At 48.2% G+C, this 20,086-nt stretch overlaps 2 protein-coding genes and 1 long non-coding RNA gene across 3 annotated transcripts in view; 2 read left to right on the forward strand and 1 right to left on the reverse strand.

Annotated features, from left to right (window-relative positions):
* Positions 1-20,086, reverse strand: part of PRKCA (protein kinase C alpha) — a 425,544-nt gene that overhangs the window by 317,851 nt on the left and 87,607 nt on the right. The window lies entirely within an intron of this gene.
* Positions 1,996-8,420, forward strand: LOC309566806. Its single transcript, XR_014225900.1, has 3 exons — positions 1,996-2,115; positions 7,628-8,027; positions 8,318-8,420. It is a non-coding gene; the product is annotated as an uncharacterized lncRNA (long non-coding RNA).
* LOC309567554 (E3 ubiquitin-protein ligase TRIM58-like) lies at positions 6,091-7,587 on the forward strand. The gene has a single exon (XM_082272939.1). It carries the CDS (start codon positions 6,124-6,126, stop codon positions 7,540-7,542), a length of 1,419 nt encoding a protein of 472 aa, XP_082129065.1. The 5' UTR covers positions 6,091-6,123; the 3' UTR covers positions 7,543-7,587.

A 20,086-nucleotide genomic window follows, 5' to 3' on the forward strand; every position in this document is an offset into this window, starting at 1 on the left:
TTGTATACAATTTTTGGGCAATTTTTAGACATTTTGCTGAGACACCCCTGAAGAAATGAATCAACGAAAATACACTACGTAGGAGATGAAAATTAAAAAAATCATCAGAAAGTGAATAAATAAGGACAATACACAACAAAGGTACACTGTGTGTGTGAAAAACACACACGTAAAATCATCAAGTCCCAAACAGGCCACAAACAGGTGCAAATTAATCTTCTTGATGAACAAGGTGCAAATGGGTGAAAGGTGCAATGATAATTCACAGACTTGTATCCCCCACAGCACCGCGTGAAAATAGAAGTTGTGATGGTACCCTTACCAGCTATTAAATAGCATTCACTTTAAAATTTGCAAGGGCCAGGTTTGATAAAGCAAGAGGTCTTCCCACAACCTGATCTTTTACCTTGTGAAGAGTGAGAATTGGACTCTTACCAAATGTACAGATGTCACAGATTAGGTATGGGAAATTCTGCCGATGACTACCAGTATTTCTCCAGGGCTCTAATATCCAGGGTGTCTCCCTCTGAACGCTCCTACTGTGGCTCCTTTTCAGCTATGGTAAAGTCTTCCTAATTAAAGTAGGAGACAGCAGATGTAGCCTAGGAACCAAACCGAGGGGTCCCAGGAAGAAAGCAGCTAGAAAATCCGCACTTCCGGTCTCGGCCGTAGAAAGGAAGTGATGTCACCCGGCTCCTCCCCACGCATTGCGTTACAATCATGTGACTCTCTCAAGGGCCCAGGTTAATACATCAGGTTTTAAGCATACATGAATTTTCTTCAGGGCAACATTACTGGATGGTGGAGGGCAGTACATCAGGGTCATGGGCGATAGGGATGGGATACCCTAGTATGAGGAAAGAATGGGGATATATTGGACAAAACAGCAAGTCCTGGGCAATTAAGTGGTCAGGTGATTCGTATAACGTGAAGCAAAACCAAACATCTGCATCCCACAATTCCCTCTGACAGGTTGTTGGTGTATCTGGATTATGAGGCCGGGCAGCTCTCCTTCTACGAATCTGGATTATGAGGCCGGGCAGCTCTCCTTCTACGAATCTGGATTATGAGGCCGGGCAGCTCTCCTTCTACGAATCTGGATTATGAGGCCGGGCAGCTCTCCTTCTACGAATCTGGATTATGAGGCCGGGCAGCTCTCCAGCTACGAATCTGGATTATGAGGCCGGGCAGCTCTCCTGCTACGAATCTGGATTATGAGGCCGGGCAGCTCTCCTTCTACGAATCTGGATTATGAGGCCGGGCAGCTATTCTTCTACCAATCTGGATTATGAGGCCAGGCAGCTCTCCTTCTACGAATCTGGATTATGAGGCCAGGCAGCTCTCCTTCTACGAATCTGGATTATGAGGCCGGGCAGCTCTCCATCTAGGAATCTGGATTATGAGGCAGGGCAGCTCTCCATCTAGGAATCTGGATTATGAGGCCAGGCAGCTCTCCTCCTACGAATCTGGATTATGAGGCCAGGCAGCTCTCCTTCTACGAATCTGTATTATGAGGCCGGGCAGCTCTCCTTCTACGAATCTGGATTATGAGGCCAGGCAGCTCTCCATCTAGGAATCTGGATTATGAGGCCAGGCAGCTCTCCTCCTACAAATCTGGATTATGAGGCCGGGCAGCTCTCCTTCTACGAATCTGGATTATGAGGCCGGGCAGCTCTCCTTCTACGAATCTGGATTATGAGGCCGGGCAGGTCTCCTGCTACGAATCTGGATTATGAGGCCGGGCAGCTCTCCTGCTACGAATCTGGATTATGAGGCCGGGCAGCTCTCCCTCTACGAATCTAGATTATGAGGCCAGGCAGCTCTCCTTCTACGAATCTGGATTATGAGGCTGGGCAGCTCTCCTTCTACGAATCTGGATTATGAGGCTGGGCAGCTCTCGTGCTACGAGCTCTCTGACCCCATTTGTCTTCTACACACCTTCACCGCCACCTTCACTGAGCCCCTCCGTGCTGTACTCCAAGTGAGAAAGCATATTGATAACTCACACAGTCAGATTAGGTTCATCTAAAAGGATGTCTGGTGCAACCCCACGCTAGGAGCAATCACATCGGTATAGACATCGATGACATGTAAGATCCAGATTGTACAGATGTGGTTGGGCCTGGAGCTGAAGAGAATTTATAATCATAAATCTCTGATCAGGGATTATAGTTGGGGAATATGTTATTTACAATACAGATATTACAGGTTTAGCGGAGCAAATCAAAACCATTGTGTTCATCAATAATCGATACAGATATGGTGGGGGTATATAAACCTTCTTATACACATTTAGGAGAGGTTGTTAAGGTTCATTATAGAGATCCCAAATTACTATATATGACCGGTTCAGGTGGTTAATGTTGTAATTTTATGGATATATTTGAGAGATATAATGCTATAATTAAACTTAAAATGTTTAATGTTTCAATTTAATATATAATGATCCCCACAGAGATGTGATGGCCTTCAAAAGCCGGGGATTGTTTTTTGCCACAGTCCTTTTACTCACAAAATAAGCTTTAATTACTGTGCCACAAAGCGTCTAACAGACACATACAAACCTCAGCACAATATTAAAAAAAAAAAAAAAAAAAACTCATAATAGGTGTTTTTATACACACAGCCAACCTTTAGGAGTACATAATGTACACAGAGTGCAGTGGTGAGGAGTATGAAATGTACAACACAGTGTATATAGTGCAGGGCTCAGGAGTGTGCACCACAGAATGCAGGGCTCAGGAGTGCGCATCACAGAATGCAGGGCTCAGGAGTGCGCATCACAGAATGCAGGGCTCAGGAGTGCGCATCACAGAATGCAGGGCTCAGGAGTGCGCATCACAGAATGCAGGGCTCTGGAGTGCGCATCACAGAATGCAGGGCTCAGGAGTGTACACAACAGAATGCAGGGCTCAGGTGTGTGCATCACAGAGTATAGTGCTTAAAGCAGGGGGTGCTGGGTGTAGAATAGAACCAAAAATAATCCCCTCTTCCCAAATTTCCCACAGCAGCCCTAATCCTCCAGTACAGATACTACAGCACCCCCCCCCCCCCGCTCTCCTATCTCAGTATAGACACCATCCCCCTCCCCCTGTGTAGGCCCTTCCCCTCAGCACAGACCCCCCTTATATAAAGATATAACCCCTCCCTTACCACATGCAGTGGTGGTTCCGAGTGAGGGAAGCCCCTCCCCTCAGCTGTGTCATGTGACAGGAGCAAAGTCTTCCAATGCTCTGAACTGCTGTGGGGCAGCTAGAAGCAGCACTGTGGTGCAAATACAATATGTACTGTATCTCCGTTACATAAACACACAGAAAAAAAATGTTAGGCAGTCATCCCAATTTTGGGCATACATCTTGAGCGACCACATCCATCACCCCCCCCCCCCCCCCCCAAGAGTTCAGTAGGGACGCAGTGTGCAGGGCTCAGTAGGGACGCAGAGTGCAGGGCTCAGTAGGGACGCAGTGTGCAGGGCTCAGTAGGGACGCAGAGTGCAGGGCTCAGTAGGGACGCAGAGTGCAGGGCTCAGTAGGGACGCAGAGTGCAGGGCTCAGTAGGGACGCAGAGTGCAGGGCTCAGTAGGGACGCAGAGTTCAGAGGTCAGTAGGGACGCAGAGTGCAGGGCTCAGTAGGGACGCAGAGTTCAGAGGTCAGTAGGGACGCAGAGTTCAGAGGTCAGTAGGGACGCAGAACGCAGAGAGCAGGGCTCAGTAGTGACGCAGAGCGCAGGGCTCAGTAGTGACGCAGAGCGCAGGGCTCAGTAGTGACGCAGAGCGCAGGGCTCAGTAGTGACGCAGAGCGCAGGGCTCAGTGGTAAATGACACACAGTTCACGGATCAGCAACAAGTAACGCAGAGGGTTAGCAATAAATGACGCAGAGTTCAGGGGGTCAGTGATAAGGGACGCAGAGTTCAGGGGGTCAGTGATCAGGGAAGCAGAGTTCAGGGGGTCGGAGATAAGGGAGGCAGACTTCAGGGGGTCAGACATAAGTGACGAAGATTTCGGAGAGTCAGTAATGAACCAGATTTCAAGGGTCAGTGGTAAATGACCCAGAGTTCAGGGGGTCAGTCATAACTGCGGCAGAGTTCAGGGGGTTAGTGGTAAATGACGCAGAGTTCAGGGGGTCAGTAGAAGTGATGCAGAGTTTAGGGGTCAGCAGTCAGTGATGCAGAATTTAGAGGTCAGCAGTGACGCAGAGTTCAGGGGGGTCAGTAGTGACGCAGAGTTCAGGGGGTCAGTAGTGACGCAGAGTTCAGGGGGGTCAGTAGTGACGCAGAGTTCAGGGGGGTCAGTAGTGACGCAGAGTTCAGGGGGGTCAGTAGTGACGCAGAGTTCAGGGGGGTCAGTAGTGAAGCAGAGTTCAGGGGGGTCAGTAGTGAAGCAGAGTTCAGGGGGGTCAGTAGTGAAGCAGAGTTAAGGGGGCTTCTGTAGTGACGCAGAGTTAAGGGGGCTTCAGTAGTGACGCAGAGTTAAGGGGGCTTCAGTAGTGACGCAGAGTTCGGGGGCTTCGGTAGTGACGCAGAGTTCGGGGGGCTTCAGTAGTGACGCAGAGTTCAGGGGGTCAGTAGTAACGCAGAGTTCAGGGGGTCAGTAGTAACGCAGAGTTCAGGGGGGTCAGTAGTGACGCAGAGTTCAGGGGGGTCAGTAGTGAAGCAGAGTTCAGGGGGGTCAGTAGTGACGCAGAGTTCAGGGGGGTCAGTAGTGACGCAGAGTTAAGGGGGCTTCAGTAGTGACGCAGAGTTCGGGGGTCAGTAGAAGTGATGCAGAGTTTAGGGGTCAGCAGTCAGTGATGCAGAATTTAGAGGTCAGCAGTGACGCAGAGTTCAGGGGGGTCAGTAGTGACGCAGAGTTCAGGGGGTCAGTAGTGACGCAGAGTTCAGGGGGTCAGTAGTGACGCAGAGTTCAGGGGGTCAGTAGTAACGCAGAGTTCAGGGGGGTCAGTAGTGACGCAGAGTTCAGGGGGGTCAGTAGTGAAGCAGAGTTCAGGGGGGTCAGTAGTGACGCAGAGTTCAGGGGGGTCAGTAGTGACGCAGAGTTAAGGGGGCTTCAGTAGTGACGCAGAGTTCGGGGGCTTCGGTAGTGACGCAGAGTTCGGGGGGCTTCAGTAGTGACGCAGAGTTCGGGGGGCTTCAGTAGGGACGCAGAGTTCGGGGGGCTTCAGTAGGGACGCAGAGTTCGGGGGGCTTCAGTAGGGACGCAGAGTTCGGGGGGCTTCAGTAGGGACGCAGAGTTCGGGCGGCTTCAGTAGGGACGCAGAGTTCGGGGGGCTTCAGTAGGGACGCAGAGTTCGGGGGGCTTCAGTAGGGACGCAGAGTTCGGGGGGTTAGTAGTGACGCAGAGTTCGGGGGGGTCAAGTAACGACACAGAGTTTGGGGGGGTCAGTAGTGACACAGAGTTCGGAGGGGGGGTCAGTAGTGACGCGCAGAGTTCGGGGGGGGTTAGTTGTGACGCAGAGTTTGGGAGTCAGTAGTGACGCAGAGTTGGGGGGGTTCAATGATAGGGAACACAAAGTTCAGGGGTCAGTTGTAAGTAACGAAGAGTTCAGGGGACAGTAGTGATGCAGAGGTCAAGGGTCAGTAGTAAGTGATACAGAGTTCAGAGGGTCAGTAGTGACGCAGAGCGCAGAGGTCAGTAGTAACAGAGTTTAGGGGTCAGTATTAACTGATGCAGAGGGCCAGAGCTTCAGTAGTAAGTAACAGAGTACAGATTATCAGTAGTATCTGAAGCAGAGTTGAGGGCGCCAGTAATAAGTGATGCAGAGTGCAGAGGTCTGTAGTGACGCAGATTTCAGGGGTCAGCAATGGAAGCATACAGAACTCTTCTGTGACAGATGCACTCTAAAGCTGGGCTAATACAGAACCAGCCATCATCATGGGGGATGGGAGTTCCTGTGACTATCATTAAAACAATTGCTTCTTTAGCTGATATGGTCTTCCAATGACTAAACTAATGGGACACAAAATAATGGCCGAAGGAAAGTAGATGTCTGACGTCAAACAACCAGACCGCACCCTCTGTAATGTGAAGTTAGCAAACCAGCCTTCCAACCAGATCTCAGCAGACTACGCCCTGAAAAAAGGTATTTTACGAAAAATTCAGTTTCATTTCTTCATTTTTCCTACAATGGCGTCTGCAGATGTGCAGGAAGATGTGAAGTGCTCCATCTGCCTGAACATTTATACCGATCCTGTGACACTGAACTGTGGACACAACTTCTGTCAAGAATGTATTGAGCCATATCTGGACACCAAAGAGAGAAATTGTGAAGATTACAGCTGTCCCCGGTGCAGGAAGAGATTTAGAAGAAAACCTACACTGAAGAAGAATACAGACCTCTCTAACATTGCTGAAAAGGTGAAATCCTCTGCTGGTCTGCATAACAGAAAATGCTCCAAACATAGCAGGATCCTGGAGTTATACTGCACAGAGGACTCCACCTGTATCTGTATGTTATGTATGGTAAAAGGAGAACACCGGGGACATCAGGTGGAGATGCTGGAGGAGGCCTCTGAGAAGAAGAAGAAGAAACTAAGAAATGATCTGCAGATACTGATAGCAGAGAGAGAGGAGACTGAGAAGAGAGTCCAGAATCTGAACAATCGCAGGGGAATGGCGAAGAAAGACAGAGAGAACCTAAAAGGGAAATTTTCTGCTCTGTTAAGAAGCATCAGGAAAGGTCTGGACAACCTGGAAAACCAAATCGGGAGGGAGATCTCCAAAGAGGAAGAGCAGGAGGACCCGGTATTCGATTTAATCCAGAATCTGGAACTAAAGAAGGACGAGCTGTCCAGGAAGACTGGACGTTTGGAGGAGCTGAACATGGCCGATCCAATAACTCTTCTACAGGACCGGGACTCAGATACTGATCAGAACACAGCTCTATGCTCGGAGGAGACACAAGAACCAGACGAATGCCTCATTTCATGGAGGTCACGCATATTGTTATCAACGATGATACATGTAGGTTTATCAGACATAATAAAAATGAAGGACATTTATCTCCCTGTGCAGAAGCCTTTAGGAATCATTCTGGATATAAACACTGCGGCTGATAACGTAAAAATATTCTGTGACTGGAAAACTGCCATATCCACCAATGTGAAGCAGATACGACCCAACGCTGCCAACAGGTTTGAGTCTTCTCGGGTCTTGAGCATCAATAAGTTTTCTTCGGGGCAACATTGCTGGATAGTAGAGACCAGTACATCGGGGGAATGGGCGGTAGGGATGGGGTACCCCAGTATGAGCAGGAGAGATGGTTGGATAGGAGAAAACGATAAGTCTTGGGGGATCGGGAGAACGGGTCACTCATATCAGATGCTGCACAAGGGTGAATCCAAACTTCTGTCTCACAAAATTTCCTCCAACAGGTTGTTAGTCTATCTGGATTATGAGGGCGGGCGTCTCTCCTTCTGTGAGCTTTCTGACCCCGCCAATCTTCTCCACACCTTCACCGCCACCTTCACCGAGCCCCTCTATGCCGTATTCCAACTGAAAAAGAATATTACTGATAACTCACATAGTCAGATTAGGGTGTTGTAGAAGGATTCCCGGTGAAACCCGTAGGACCAATCACATCTGTACAGACATCAAACCACATGCAAGATCCAGAGACTGTGCAGGTGAGATTGGTCTTGAACTGGACATAATTTAGAATTATAGATCTTTGGTCGGGGAATATAGTTGAGGAATCTTTTACTGTACAATACAGATAAAGCGGAGCAAATCAAAATCACTTTTGTTCTTTATCAATAGATACAATGCAGATATGGTGGGGGGGGGGGTGGTAAATAAGCTTTCTTATACTAGAACAATATATATCTTATATACATTTAGGGCAGCAATTGTTAAAGCTCATTATATAGATACTAAATGATTTTATATATAGATTCATGTGGATAATGTTGTATTATTATAGATATACTACAGATATAATGCTATTATACTGATATTTTATGGTACAGTTTTATATAGAATGATTCCTTCAGAGATGTGATGACCATCAATAGCTTTCTATCTGATTGGAGGTCTTCAACAGCTTTCTATCTGATTGGAGGTCTTCAACAGCTTTCTATCTGATTGGAGGTCTTCAACAGCTTTCTATCTGATTGGAGGTCTTCAATAGCTTTCTATCTAATTGGAGGTCTTCAATAGCTTTCTATCTGATTGGAGGTCTTCAATAGCTTTCTATCTGATTGGAGGTCTTCAACAGCTTTCTATCTGATTGGAGGTCTTCAATAGCTTTCTATCTGATTGGAGCTCTTCAATAGCTTTCTATCTGATTGGAGCTCTTCAATAGCTTTCTATCTGATTGGAGGTCTTCAAGTCTCGGAACATCAGCACACACCTCTGACATTCGTTCCATGGAGGAGTCAGTGATTGGCTGGGCTGGATATATGTCCAACTGCCACTGACCCCCCAAGAAATGGTTGATGTCGGGGTGTCTGCCCTCAAGGATGTAACGTGCTCTCAGGAATCATAATGTGTGTCAATGATATTTTCATGTACATAGAAGATTGTACGGTAATTCAAACGTCCAATCAGCATACAGTCTTATTAGATTAGTACAGTTATGGGTGGTGTGGTATATGTGATGGGTATATACTGTATACTTGGAACAATGTATCTTTATTTTATTTAAGTACGCAGCTTTGTTTTTTTTAACTATTTTAGGCAATGAATGATTTTATATTGATTCCCCGAGTGTGACTGAGCCCTCCGCCATCCACCTATACCTGAATGTCCCTAATCGGGGGGGATCTGGTCTCCTCTCATTGTCTGGTGTGATTGGAGGATTCAGCCAATGCTGATCTGGTTCCTTCACCTACACCAAGCTGAGTGATGTGTATATAATACAGTAAGAATATATTCTGATTAGATTAGTATTGGTTATGGGTGGTGTAGTATATTTGATGGGTATATACTGTATACTATATACTTGGAACAATGTATCTATCGCATTTAATAAAATGTATCTCTTTCACACAAATGAGTACTCCTCTTCATTCTTTAACTATTATAAGCAATGAGTAATTTTATATTGCACCCCAAAATGCGTCTGAACCCTCCGCCATCCACCTAGAACTGAATGTCTCTAATCAGGGAGGGGGATCCGGTCTCCTCTCCTTGTCTGATGTGATGTGTGATTGGAGGATTCAGCCAATGCTGATCTGGTTAACTCAGATTATCCGGGGGGTTGGACACCTTCCAGAACAAAAAAGACAGGAAATTAAACATCTTCACACTATTACGTGCCACTTCCTTCACCCAACCCTCTCCCTCCCCCCCTCCCCCCGCTCGGTGTGTACTATTCAATGCAGTCACTATCAGTGTATCTGATCTCTGTATGTGGAAAATTTGAAGGGAAATATGGTGTAACAAGATAATCAAGTTATAGACGATTTAAAGAATAAGGCAAACTAGGCAGTAGCCTAAGGTCTGATATTGGATGTCCAGGAGCTCAGAGACAACTCCCAGCTCCTGCAGTAAGCCAGGTGGACTGCACCATCAGGCAGAGCTGTGCATTTCCCAGTCCCTTCACAAGTGAGGATGTATTGGAGGCAATTGGTGTCTGATAGGGCCAGTCCAGACAATGTAGATGGGGCAATCTGCTACCTTACCCAGGGTCACATTCTGCCTTAATACATCTAGTAGTATGGATAGGAGTAGTGGGTGTTGAAGAAATGTTTGCATGTGTCAGTGTAGGAGATACAATTATTCAAAATGAAATGTGAGTTCTTTACCCAACACAGGTGACTGTCATTGCGGAGGGTGATATTTGCATGATATGATGGCACATATTATAATGCTGCAGACAGCGGAGAGAACATATGAGGACACTGGAACAAAAATGGAGTAAAAATGATGTGGGACGGCAAAGAAGAATGAGAACCCTCAATAGCCAAACCTAACTCCAGACGACTCCTCTAGGGCCGGCCTTCTATCCCAAGCCTCCAGAACTCACATTGACTCCTAATAATAAATAAATAGTAGCGATACAGAGTTCAGAGCTCACCAGCAAGTGATGCAGAGCTCCGGGGTCAGTAGTATGCATTGCAGAGATCAGGGGTCAGCAGTGAGCGATGCAGAGATCAGGGGTCAGCAGCAAGTGATGCAGAGCTCCCCAGCAAGTGATGCAGAGCTCATGGGTCAGTAGTATGCATTGCAGAGATCAGGGGTCAGCAGCGAGCGATGCAGAGATCAGGGGTCAGCAGCAAGTGATGCAGAGCTCCCCAGCAAGTGATGCAGAGCTCATGGGTCAGTAGTATGCATTGAAGATCAGGGGTCAGCAGCGAGCGATGCAGAGATCAGCAGCAAGCAATGCAGAGATCAGGGGTCAGCAGCAAGCGATGCAGAGATCAGGGGTCAGCAGCAAGCGATGCAGAGATCAGGGGTCAGCAGCAAGCGATGCAGAGATCAGGGGTCAGCAGCAAGCGATGCAGAGATCAGGGGTCAGCAGCAAGCGATGCAGAACTCAGGGGTCAGCAGCAAGCGATGCAAAGATCAGAGATCAGCAGCAAGCGATGCAGAGATCAGGGGTCAGCAGCAAGCGATGCAGAGATCAGGGGTCAGCAGCAAGCGATGCAGAGATCAGGGGTCAGCAGCAAGCGATGCAGAGATCAGGGGTCAGCAGCAAGCGATGCAGAGATCAGGGGTCAGCAGCAAGCGATGCAGAGATCAGGGGTCAGCAGCAAGCGATGCAGAGGTCAGGGGTCAGCAGCAAGCGATGCAGAGATCAGGGGTCAGCAGCAAGCGATGCAGAGATCAGGGGTCAGCAGCAAGCGATGCAGAGATCAGGGGTCAGCAGCAAGCGATGCAGAGATCAGGGGTCAGCAGCAAGTGATGCAGAGCTCCGGGGTCAGTAGTATGCATTGCAGAGATCAGGGGTCAGCAGTGAGCGATGCAGAGATCAGGGGTCAGCAGCAAGTGATGCAGAGCTCCCCAGCAAGTGATGCAGAGCTCATGGGTCAGTAGTATGCATTGCAGAGATCAGGGGTCAGCAGCGAGCGATGCAGAGATCAGGGGTCAGCAGCAAGTGATGCAGAGCTCCCCAGCAAGTGATGCAGAGCTCATGGGTCAGTAGTATGCATTGAAGATCAGGGGTCAGCAGCGAGCGATGCAGAGATCAGCAGCAAGCAATGCAGAGATCAGGGGTCAGCAGCAAGCGATGCAGAGATCAGGGGTCAGCAGCAAGCGATGCAGAGATCAGGGGTCAGCAGCAAGCGATGCAGAGATCAGGGGTCAGCAGCAAGCGATGCAGAACTCAGGGGTCAGCAGCAAGCGATGCAAAGATCAGAGATCAGCAGCAAGCGATGCAGAGATCAGGGGTCAGCAGCAAGCGATGCAGAGATCAGGGGTCAGCAGCAAGCGATGCAGAGATCAGGGGTCAGCAGCAAGCGATGCAGAGATCAGGGGTCAGCAGCAAGCGATGCAGAGATCAGGGGTCAGCAGCAAGCGATGCAGAGATCAGGGGTCAGCAGCAAGCGATGCAGAGGTCAGGGGTCAGCAGCAAGCGATGCAGAGATCAGGGGTCAGCAGCAAGCGATGCAGAGATCAGGGGTCAGCAGCAAGCGATGCAGAGATCAGGGGTCAGCAGCAAGCGATGCAGAGATCAGGGGTCAGCAGCAAGCGATGCAGAGATCAGGGGTCAGCAGCAAGCGATGCAGAGATCAGGGGTCAGCAGCAAGCGATGCAGAGATCAGGGGTCAGCAGCAAGCGATGCAGAGATCAGGGGCCAGCAGCAAGCGATGCAGAGATCAGGGGCCAGCAGCGAGCGATGCAGAGATCAGGGGCCAGCAGCGAGCGATGCAGAGATCAGGGGCCAGCAGTGAGCGATGCAGAGATCAGGGGCCAGCAGCGAGCGATGCAGAGATCAGGGGCCAGCAGCAAGCGATGCAGAGATCAGGGGCCAGCCGCAAGCGATGCAGAGATCAGGGGTCAGCAGCAAGCGATGCAGAGATCAGGGGTCAGCAGCAAGCGATGCAGAGCTCAGGGGTCAGCAGCAAGTGATGCAGAGCTCAAGGGTCAGCAGCAAGTGATGCAGAGCTCAGGGGTCAGCAGCAAGTGATGCAGAGCTCAAGGGTCAGCAGCAAGTGATGCAGAGCTTAGGGGTCAGTAGCAAGTGATAGAGGCCAGGGGTCAGTAGAAAGTGGTGCAGATCCTGGATGTACTATGAGTAAAAATTATGTGGGATGACAAGGAAGAATAAGAAGAACCCTCAATATCCAAGCCTAAGTCCATACATTTCTTCCAGGGCCGGCCTTCTATCCTGAGCCTCCAGAACTCGCATAGCCTCCTAATAAATGTCACCCAATGACCCAAGAAGACAAAGTTATAAATGTTTTGGAGGGCTGTCAAAAGGAAAAGAACTTAGGACAGCATACTGGAATTAATAATTATCTTTTGGATACATATCGAATATATACACTATATCACCAAAAGTATTGGGACGCCGGCCTTTACACACACGAACTTTAATGGCATCCCAGTCTTAGTCCATAGGGTTCAATATTGGGTTGGCCCATCCTTTGCAGCTATAACAGCTTCAACTCTTCTGGGAAGGCCGTCCACAAGGTTTAGGAGTGTCTATGGGAATGTTTGACAATTCTTCCAGAAGCACATTTGTGAGGTCAGGCACTGATGTTGTAGTCCTGGCTCTCAGTGTCCGCTCTAATTCATCCCATATGTGTTTTATCAGGTTGAGGTCAGGACTCTGTGCAGGTCAGTCAAGTTCCTCCACCCCAAACTCGCTCATCCATGTCTTTATGGACCTTCCTTTGTGCACTGGTCCAAATCATTTGGTGGAGGGGGGATTATGGTGTGGGGGTGTTTTTCAGGGGTTGGGCTTGGCCCCTTAGTTCCAGTGAAGGGAACTCTTAAGGCGTCAGCATACCAAGACATTTTGGACAATTTCACGCTCCCAACTTTGTGGGAGGAGTTTGTTGATGGCCCCTCCCTGTTCCAACATGACTGAGCACCAGTGCACAAAGCAAGGTCCATAAAGACATGGATGAGCCAGTTTGGGGTGGAGGAACTTGACTGGCCTGCACAGAGTCCTGACCAGGACCACCAGGAAGTCAGGGGAAATCTCCCAGACGGTAATGAAAATTCTGACAGATGATCTCACCATTCCTCATTGTTGGTTGGCTTTTCCTAGAACGGTAGTCACCAGGAATCGCAGAAAGGGTGAATCTGCCCACTGGGGGCACACATACCAATATAAAGTTTTATCAGGGGCTCCAAAACACTTCGCCACTCCAACCAAAACTAAAAAGAAATTTTGGGTTTTTAGAATTCACTTTAGGGCGGAACTTTACTGCATCAGAGTGCCACAAACCAAAAATACAATTTATTTTTAATATTCAAAGCAAACTCCCCCTTCCATCCGTGTCTGCAGGATTTATTTTGCTGAGAAATCAGTTTTGAAGGACACTCCCCTAGCATTTCTGGTCACGGCCATCTTGAATGAGGGCAGAAGATTCATGTAGCATTTACTTCCTGGAATCCATCTGCCCTTAGCTCAAGCATGCAGGCAGGAGAGGTGTGATTAGCTGAGAAAACAACAACTTTTCCTTCCCCTGAAGACTCCTGGGATTGATGACATCATTTGCCTAGGCCAGAAACCAGGAAGTAACTTAAAAAAAAAGGTAAAAACAAGTAAATATTATATACTTTCCTATTTAGTAATGCTAGTAGCATGAGGTATAAAAAGTGTTTAAAGTGGGAAGTTTCACTTTAAATTAAAGGGTAGCTCCACTTTTGTGGGGGGAAAAAGTTACAAATTTAAGAAAAAATAATATAACATATACAATTGTAATTTAATTTTATTAAAAATGTCCTTTCCTTTTCAATCTGCAGCGACTGTCAATTTCTGTAAAATGCAATATGGCCACCTGGAGGCGCTCTGTACACAGACGGTATTCAGAGCGCCCCCTAGAAATGTAATTTCCTGCTTGCTTCACTGATTTTCCCAGAAAATCTGATTTTGAGCATCCCCTGCAACAAAATGTCATTTTTGGTGAGATACTTCTAAAGGGCAATCGCATTTAAGAACATGCAGACCCTGCCACCTTAGAGCCCTGCAGGTGCAGCAGCTGATTATAAAGTCACTCCTATTCACATTGCACATGGACACAGAGAAAGAAACAATTATTTCTTCAGAATAACAAAGGTAGAAATCTGCAACAAAGTTTGTTACAATCCCTGCAATGTACAGAGATCACCCAGAGGGGGAGGAGTTTTTCTCAATAAAAATGGAGTCACTCTTTAAATGGTAGAGAAAAAAACTGTGCTAAATGAACAACATAACCTAAAAGCAGTACACGATTGCATAAAGAGCTGTACTAAAAACACATGTAAACTAAAAAAATCAACAAATATAAAACATTTGCAAAAAATAAAGTCCCAATGATTGAATTGTCCCAGAAAAGGATAATCAGTCCTTGTGAACAGACACAGATAATAATCACATCACCCATGAAAAAAAAAAAAAAAAAAGGTAAAAATATTAAAAATGAAATTCCTCCAGTGTTATGGATATCCAATCACCACAAATCCAGTGCAACCTCCACCTTATAAATTGCACGCTTACCAGCTGGCCCTATCACAGAGGGTCAAACACGCTTGCGGCCAATACCCAGCCAGGGCCTTTGATCGTGCTGTTAGGGTAGATGGTATAACCACATCAAGATTCCCAATGGGTAGACACAGCGAAGATGGATGTCAGAGCAGCTATCCGCAGAGGCGAAGATCCTCTCGCAAACAGAAGGTCTCACAGGGGTTCCCAAAAAGAGATAATGCTCGCCATAGTGTAAAACCAAACTACTTTAATCAAATTAAAAACAACTGCACTTACATCAAAAATGCTTAAAAACACTCATGAAAAGAAAAGCCGGCTGGCTCCAATAAAACGCGCATCCTACAGGGATCGTCAAAACAGCGCGGTGACATCAGCACTTCGCTCCCCCGAAATGTTTTGTCACAATCTGACGTAATCCCATGCTGTTTTGACTATCCCAAAAGGACACAGCGAGGATTCCGCCCTTCTCCATACTTGTTTACGTTTTTTTAGCTGGTTTCCAGCCTCCTCCCCTATTTATTTTGCTGGCCTTCCCCTTTCCATCCATTGCTCTGACAAAGGAGCGTTACTGCGCATGCTCCGAAACACGTTACAGCCCCCGTGACGTCACTAGGTTCCTGCAGTCCATGAACGAGGCGTGCATTCCACCGGGACCTCGGCTCCTTTCTCCATAGTGCTCCACACCTCTTCTCTCCATCCCCCTACGCTGCTGGATGGCTTCAGGGAAAGGGAGCCATTAGGAAGTCCTTGGAACGAACCCCCGTGAGGTCTTTACATGCCTGCCCTTGACAAATGATCTTGTAAGTGTTCTCCATTTGTGTGACATTAAAATGGTTTTAACACTGCACTTCGAGGCGCCTTCCTTTTCCCTTTTATGTTTACCTATTGGAGCGTGCTTCTGCTCTCTTGAAGAGCAGCCCTAGGGACAGCCAAGAAACCATTCGCCTACACAGGAGGCCAATATCATGTGTTTCAAAGACTGATTGTTCCCATAGAGGCACCCTACTATGATCCTTATATCCCTGTAAAGCGGGGATGGATGTCAGAGCTATCCATGGAGCACTGAAGGTGAGGATCCTCTCTCAAACAGGTCTCACAGGGGTTCCCAAAAAAGAAAATGCTCCCCATAGTGTAAAACCAAACTTACATAAAAAACGCTTCACACATGGAAAGAAAGAAAAACCGTCCGACTCCAATAAAAGGCCTGTCCTTTTGGAATAGTCAAAACAGCAAGGGATTACGTCAGGTTGTGACGAAACGTCCTAGGGGAGCGACGTGCTGACATCACCGCGCCGTCTTGACGATCCCAGGAGGACGGGCGTTTTATTGGAGCCAGCCAGCTTTTCTTTCCTTGTGTGTTTTAAGCGTTTTTGATTTAAGTGCAATTGTTTTTAATTTGAATAAAGTAGTTTGGTTTTACACTATGGCGAGCATTATCTCTTTTTGGGAACCCCTGTGAGACCTTCTGTTTGAGAGAGGATCCTCGCCTTGGATAGCTCTGACATCCATCCTCGCTGTGTCTACTCATTGCGAATCTTGATGTGGTTATACCATCTACCCTAACAGCACGATCAAAGGCCCTAGCTGGGTATTGGCCCCAAGCGTGTTTGACCCTCTGCGATAGGGCCAGCTGGTAAGCGTGCAAATTATAAAGGTGGAGGTTGCACTTTGTGACACTGTTCACCGTCACTGGGAGAAATAACACATAATTAATGGTTTGAATTGTTTCAGATGGGACAGTAATATTTGTCAGCAATATCTCTCAGGAAATGTAGGAAGATGAATGGTTTGACTTTTCAGATTGCTAGATAGTGAGATGGGGGTGGGGTTTGTTATTGGTAAGTGCCTGTATTCCTTTGTTCTATTGTTTCTGTCTGCCTTAAGATAAACTTATTATGGGATGTATATGTGTATGTGGATTGGCTGCTAAGGAGGAGGGGGGGATTGTCCCACAGTGTTTATCTCTTTGTGCATGTGTTTGAATAAACAGTCTGTTTTTACCCCTTCATGAAGTCTCGACTCATGTTTGGGGGAATCTGCTACAAGTGATTGCTATGCTCTTCATACTCCCTTTGATAATCACTAAGATCTTATAAGAGCTTGTTCCTGCTTCACTCTCTGGGGAAAGAGAACCCACTGGAACCTGGAGCCTTGTCGTAGGTCCAGAGTGGGTAGGAGACGGCGAGACCCCAACCAAGCTGCGCGATTCGTGGGGTCTGAGGTGGTTATGGTGTCTGGTGGAGTGCTTGGAGCTCTCGGGAAGCACTAGGAGCATCTGTCAACGGATCGGGGTGTCGGTTGATCCGTTACACACTTGATTTGTGGTGATTGGATATCCATAACACTGGAGAAATTTCATTTTTAATATTATCTTTTTTTATTATTATTATTTTTCACGGGTGGTTATTATCCGTGTCTATTCACAAGGACTGATTATCCTTTTCTGGGACAATTCAATCATTGGGACTTTATTTTTGCATTTATTTATTTTAATTATTTGTTGATTTTTTTTATTTTATTTTTGTATTTACTCGCAGCTCTTTATGAAATCGTGTACTCTTCAAATGATCCCTTTGGAATTCTTCTTGTGTTTTGACCGGGGTCCTCTCTCGAACTCCGTCCTGCGGAGTCACCCTAAAAACATCATTTTTTAGGAAGGGCGACCTCGGCTCTGCAGAAAAACCTCCACGTCTGTGGAACGCAGCCATCTGACAGTTTCCGGAGGAAGAGACTGCGAGAGATCGCTCTTCATCAAGTGCGAAGAACTCGGCTCCCAGGAGGATGTGCAAATGAGCCAATTCCTACGCAGCGGCCAATGATCCATGCCGATCCTGCATTCGCCAAATCCCGCTGCGGCCACTTATTCTCTGCAAACAACTCCGACAACGTTTCTGACAGCCTGACCGGCACCTCAGCACACAGAGGGGTTAATGAGATAGGAAATATTGAGGTGTCACCCAGGGGGACCATCAGCTCAGCTTGTCCCAGGTGGGCACTTGGTGATCGGCGTGCAGCAGAAAAAGGGCGCACCATAGCGCAGGCATGGACTAAGATGACCGCATCCAACTCAAATAAAGCTGATGGTGAACCCTGGGGGCAAAGCTAGTGCTTCAGAGCAATAGTCCTTTTCTTAAAAAAAAAAAAAAAAAAAAAAAAGCTCCGCTCACGCCCTATAGGTTGTGCCCGGTGGGGTGAGTCACCTACTGGCTGCAATGGCTCTGATGGTGAAAAGCAATAACCACCCTCAGCAGACAATGAGCATGGAGGAGGTGAGAGCGCCATGTGTGACGAGACGTAGGACGAGCCGCTTATCTCACCGCCGAGCAGACAGGAAATTAAAATGTTTTCAAAAGCAAAACTCCAGCAGATATGAAACCGCAGATTCAGCCTCCGCTGTGCAACCCGCCTGCGGCTCTGGCCACAGTCTCCAGACCTCTTCAGTAAGGAATATGAAGCCGGTAAAGTTGGGCATTTCCCAGAACACGGCTGACTTCCTGTCCAGTAATCACCGATTGTCACTTTGTAGCCACTTGTAGCCAAAAATGGCCGATACCAGAACAAAGTTATAGATGGAGCAAGTCTACAAGCAACTACCAGCAGCTGGGCACCTGTGGGGAGTCACCAGCAGCTAGCCACCGGGGAGAGTCGCCAGCCACTAGCCACCGGGGAGAGTCGCCAGCCACTAGCCACCGGGGAGAGTCACCAGCCACTAGCCACCGGGGAGAGTCACCAGCCACTAGCCACCGGGGAGAGTCACCAGCCACTAGCCACCGGGGAGAGTCGCCAGCCACTAGCCACCGGGGAGAGTCGCCAGCCACTAGCCACAAGGGGGAGCCGCCAACCACTAGCCACAAGGGGGAGCCGCCAACCACTAGCCACAAGGGGGAGCCGCCAACCACTAGCCACCTGGGGGAGTCGCCAACCACTAGCCACCTGGGGGAGTCGCCAACCACTAGCCACCTGGGGGAGTCGCCAACCACTAGCCACCTGGGGGAGTCGCCAACCACTAGCCACCTGGGGGAGTCGCCAACCACTAGCCACCTGGGGGAGTCGCCAACCACTAGCCACCTGGGGGAGTCGCCAACCACTAGCCACCTGGGGGAGTCGCCAACCACTAGCCACCTGGGGGAGTCGCCAACCACTAGCCACCTGGGGGAGCCGCCAACCACTAGCCACCTGGAGGAGTCGCCAACCACTAGCCACCTGGGGGAGTCGCCAACCACTAGCCACCTGGGGGAGTCGCCAACCACTAGCCACCTGGAGGAGTCACAAACCACTAGCTACCTGGAGGAGTCGCAAACCACTAGCCACCTGGAGGAGTCGCCAACCACTAGCCACCAGGGGGAGCTGCCAACCACTAGCCACCAGGGGGAGCCACCAACCACTAGCCACCTGGGGGAGTTGCCAACCACAAGCCACCTGGAGTAGTTGCCAACCACTAGCCACCGGAGGGAGTCACCAACGACCGGACAGCCCGGATAGTCACAAACGACCGGACACCCGGGAGAGTTACCAACGACCGGACGCCCGAAAATCACCAACGACCGGACAGCCCGGAGAATCACCAACGACCGGACAGCCCGGAGAATCACCAACGACCAGACAGCCCGGAGAATCACCAACGACCGGACAGCCCGGAGAATCACCAACGACCGGACAGCCCGGAGAATCACCAACGACCGGACAATAAAGTAAATCACTGACAACGAGATAGGGGGAGTTGCAGATGACAGGATGCCAGGAGGAGTCACTGGAGTAATTTCCTTTATCAAAGTAATTTGCAATGATATTACGATCTGACTTCGGAGTGTGCAATATTAATGCTCTATTGGCATTGTCATTTCTGTTTTCAGCCACTAGGTGGGGCTGTATGTTCTCTTTAGTGAGCTCTATGCAGTTGGAAGCTGTAAATGCCGATTTGTTTTTTTACTGTTTTGTACATTACAACTTTGCATTTTTTTGGGAGGTGTTTATGAAACCTGTATGCCTGAATGTGTTCAAATAAAACTTTTTTTTTTTTTAATCAGAAAAAAAGTAATTTGCTGTAATGAGAACATAATCCGCTCAAAAAAAAAAAAACATTTAAAAAACAAGCAAGTTGACTTTAGAAGCCTTAAGGACACAAACTAAATCCATATATGTGAGCTGTGCTACCAGCTGAAGGGTTTGTGATTCTGTTCAGTCAGTCTTGTGATTTGCACAGCCAATGAGATTGCTTGGCTTCCTCTTAGTTTGACATTTCCACTTCCTGGGTCACCTCTTGCTGCTCACTAAACAGAGGTGAGGATACTAATTCATTGGTGGGAAGTGGAGTGGTGACACAGGAAGCAGGAAATAAGCGTAGTCACCAGCCTGCAGTGCAGACGGATCATTAGACTGGCTGGATGGAATCAGAAACGCTTTGGCAGGGTGACACGTGTGTATTTAGCTGCCTGGAGCTCCTGGATTCCTCCGCAGAAAACATTTCCACATAACACACCAATATTTGCACACCGAGAAGAACATAAC

Source organism: Pelophylax lessonae (assembly GCF_965119305.1).
Source record: "Pelophylax lessonae genome assembly, chromosome: 11".
Taxonomy (NCBI): domain Eukaryota; kingdom Metazoa; phylum Chordata; class Amphibia; order Anura; family Ranidae; genus Pelophylax; species Pelophylax lessonae.

Coding starts and splice junctions, on each gene's coding strand:
- LOC309567554 (XM_082272939.1), top strand. CDS start 6,124: ATGGCGTCTGCAGATGTGCAGGAAGATGTGAAGTGCTCCATCTGCCTG.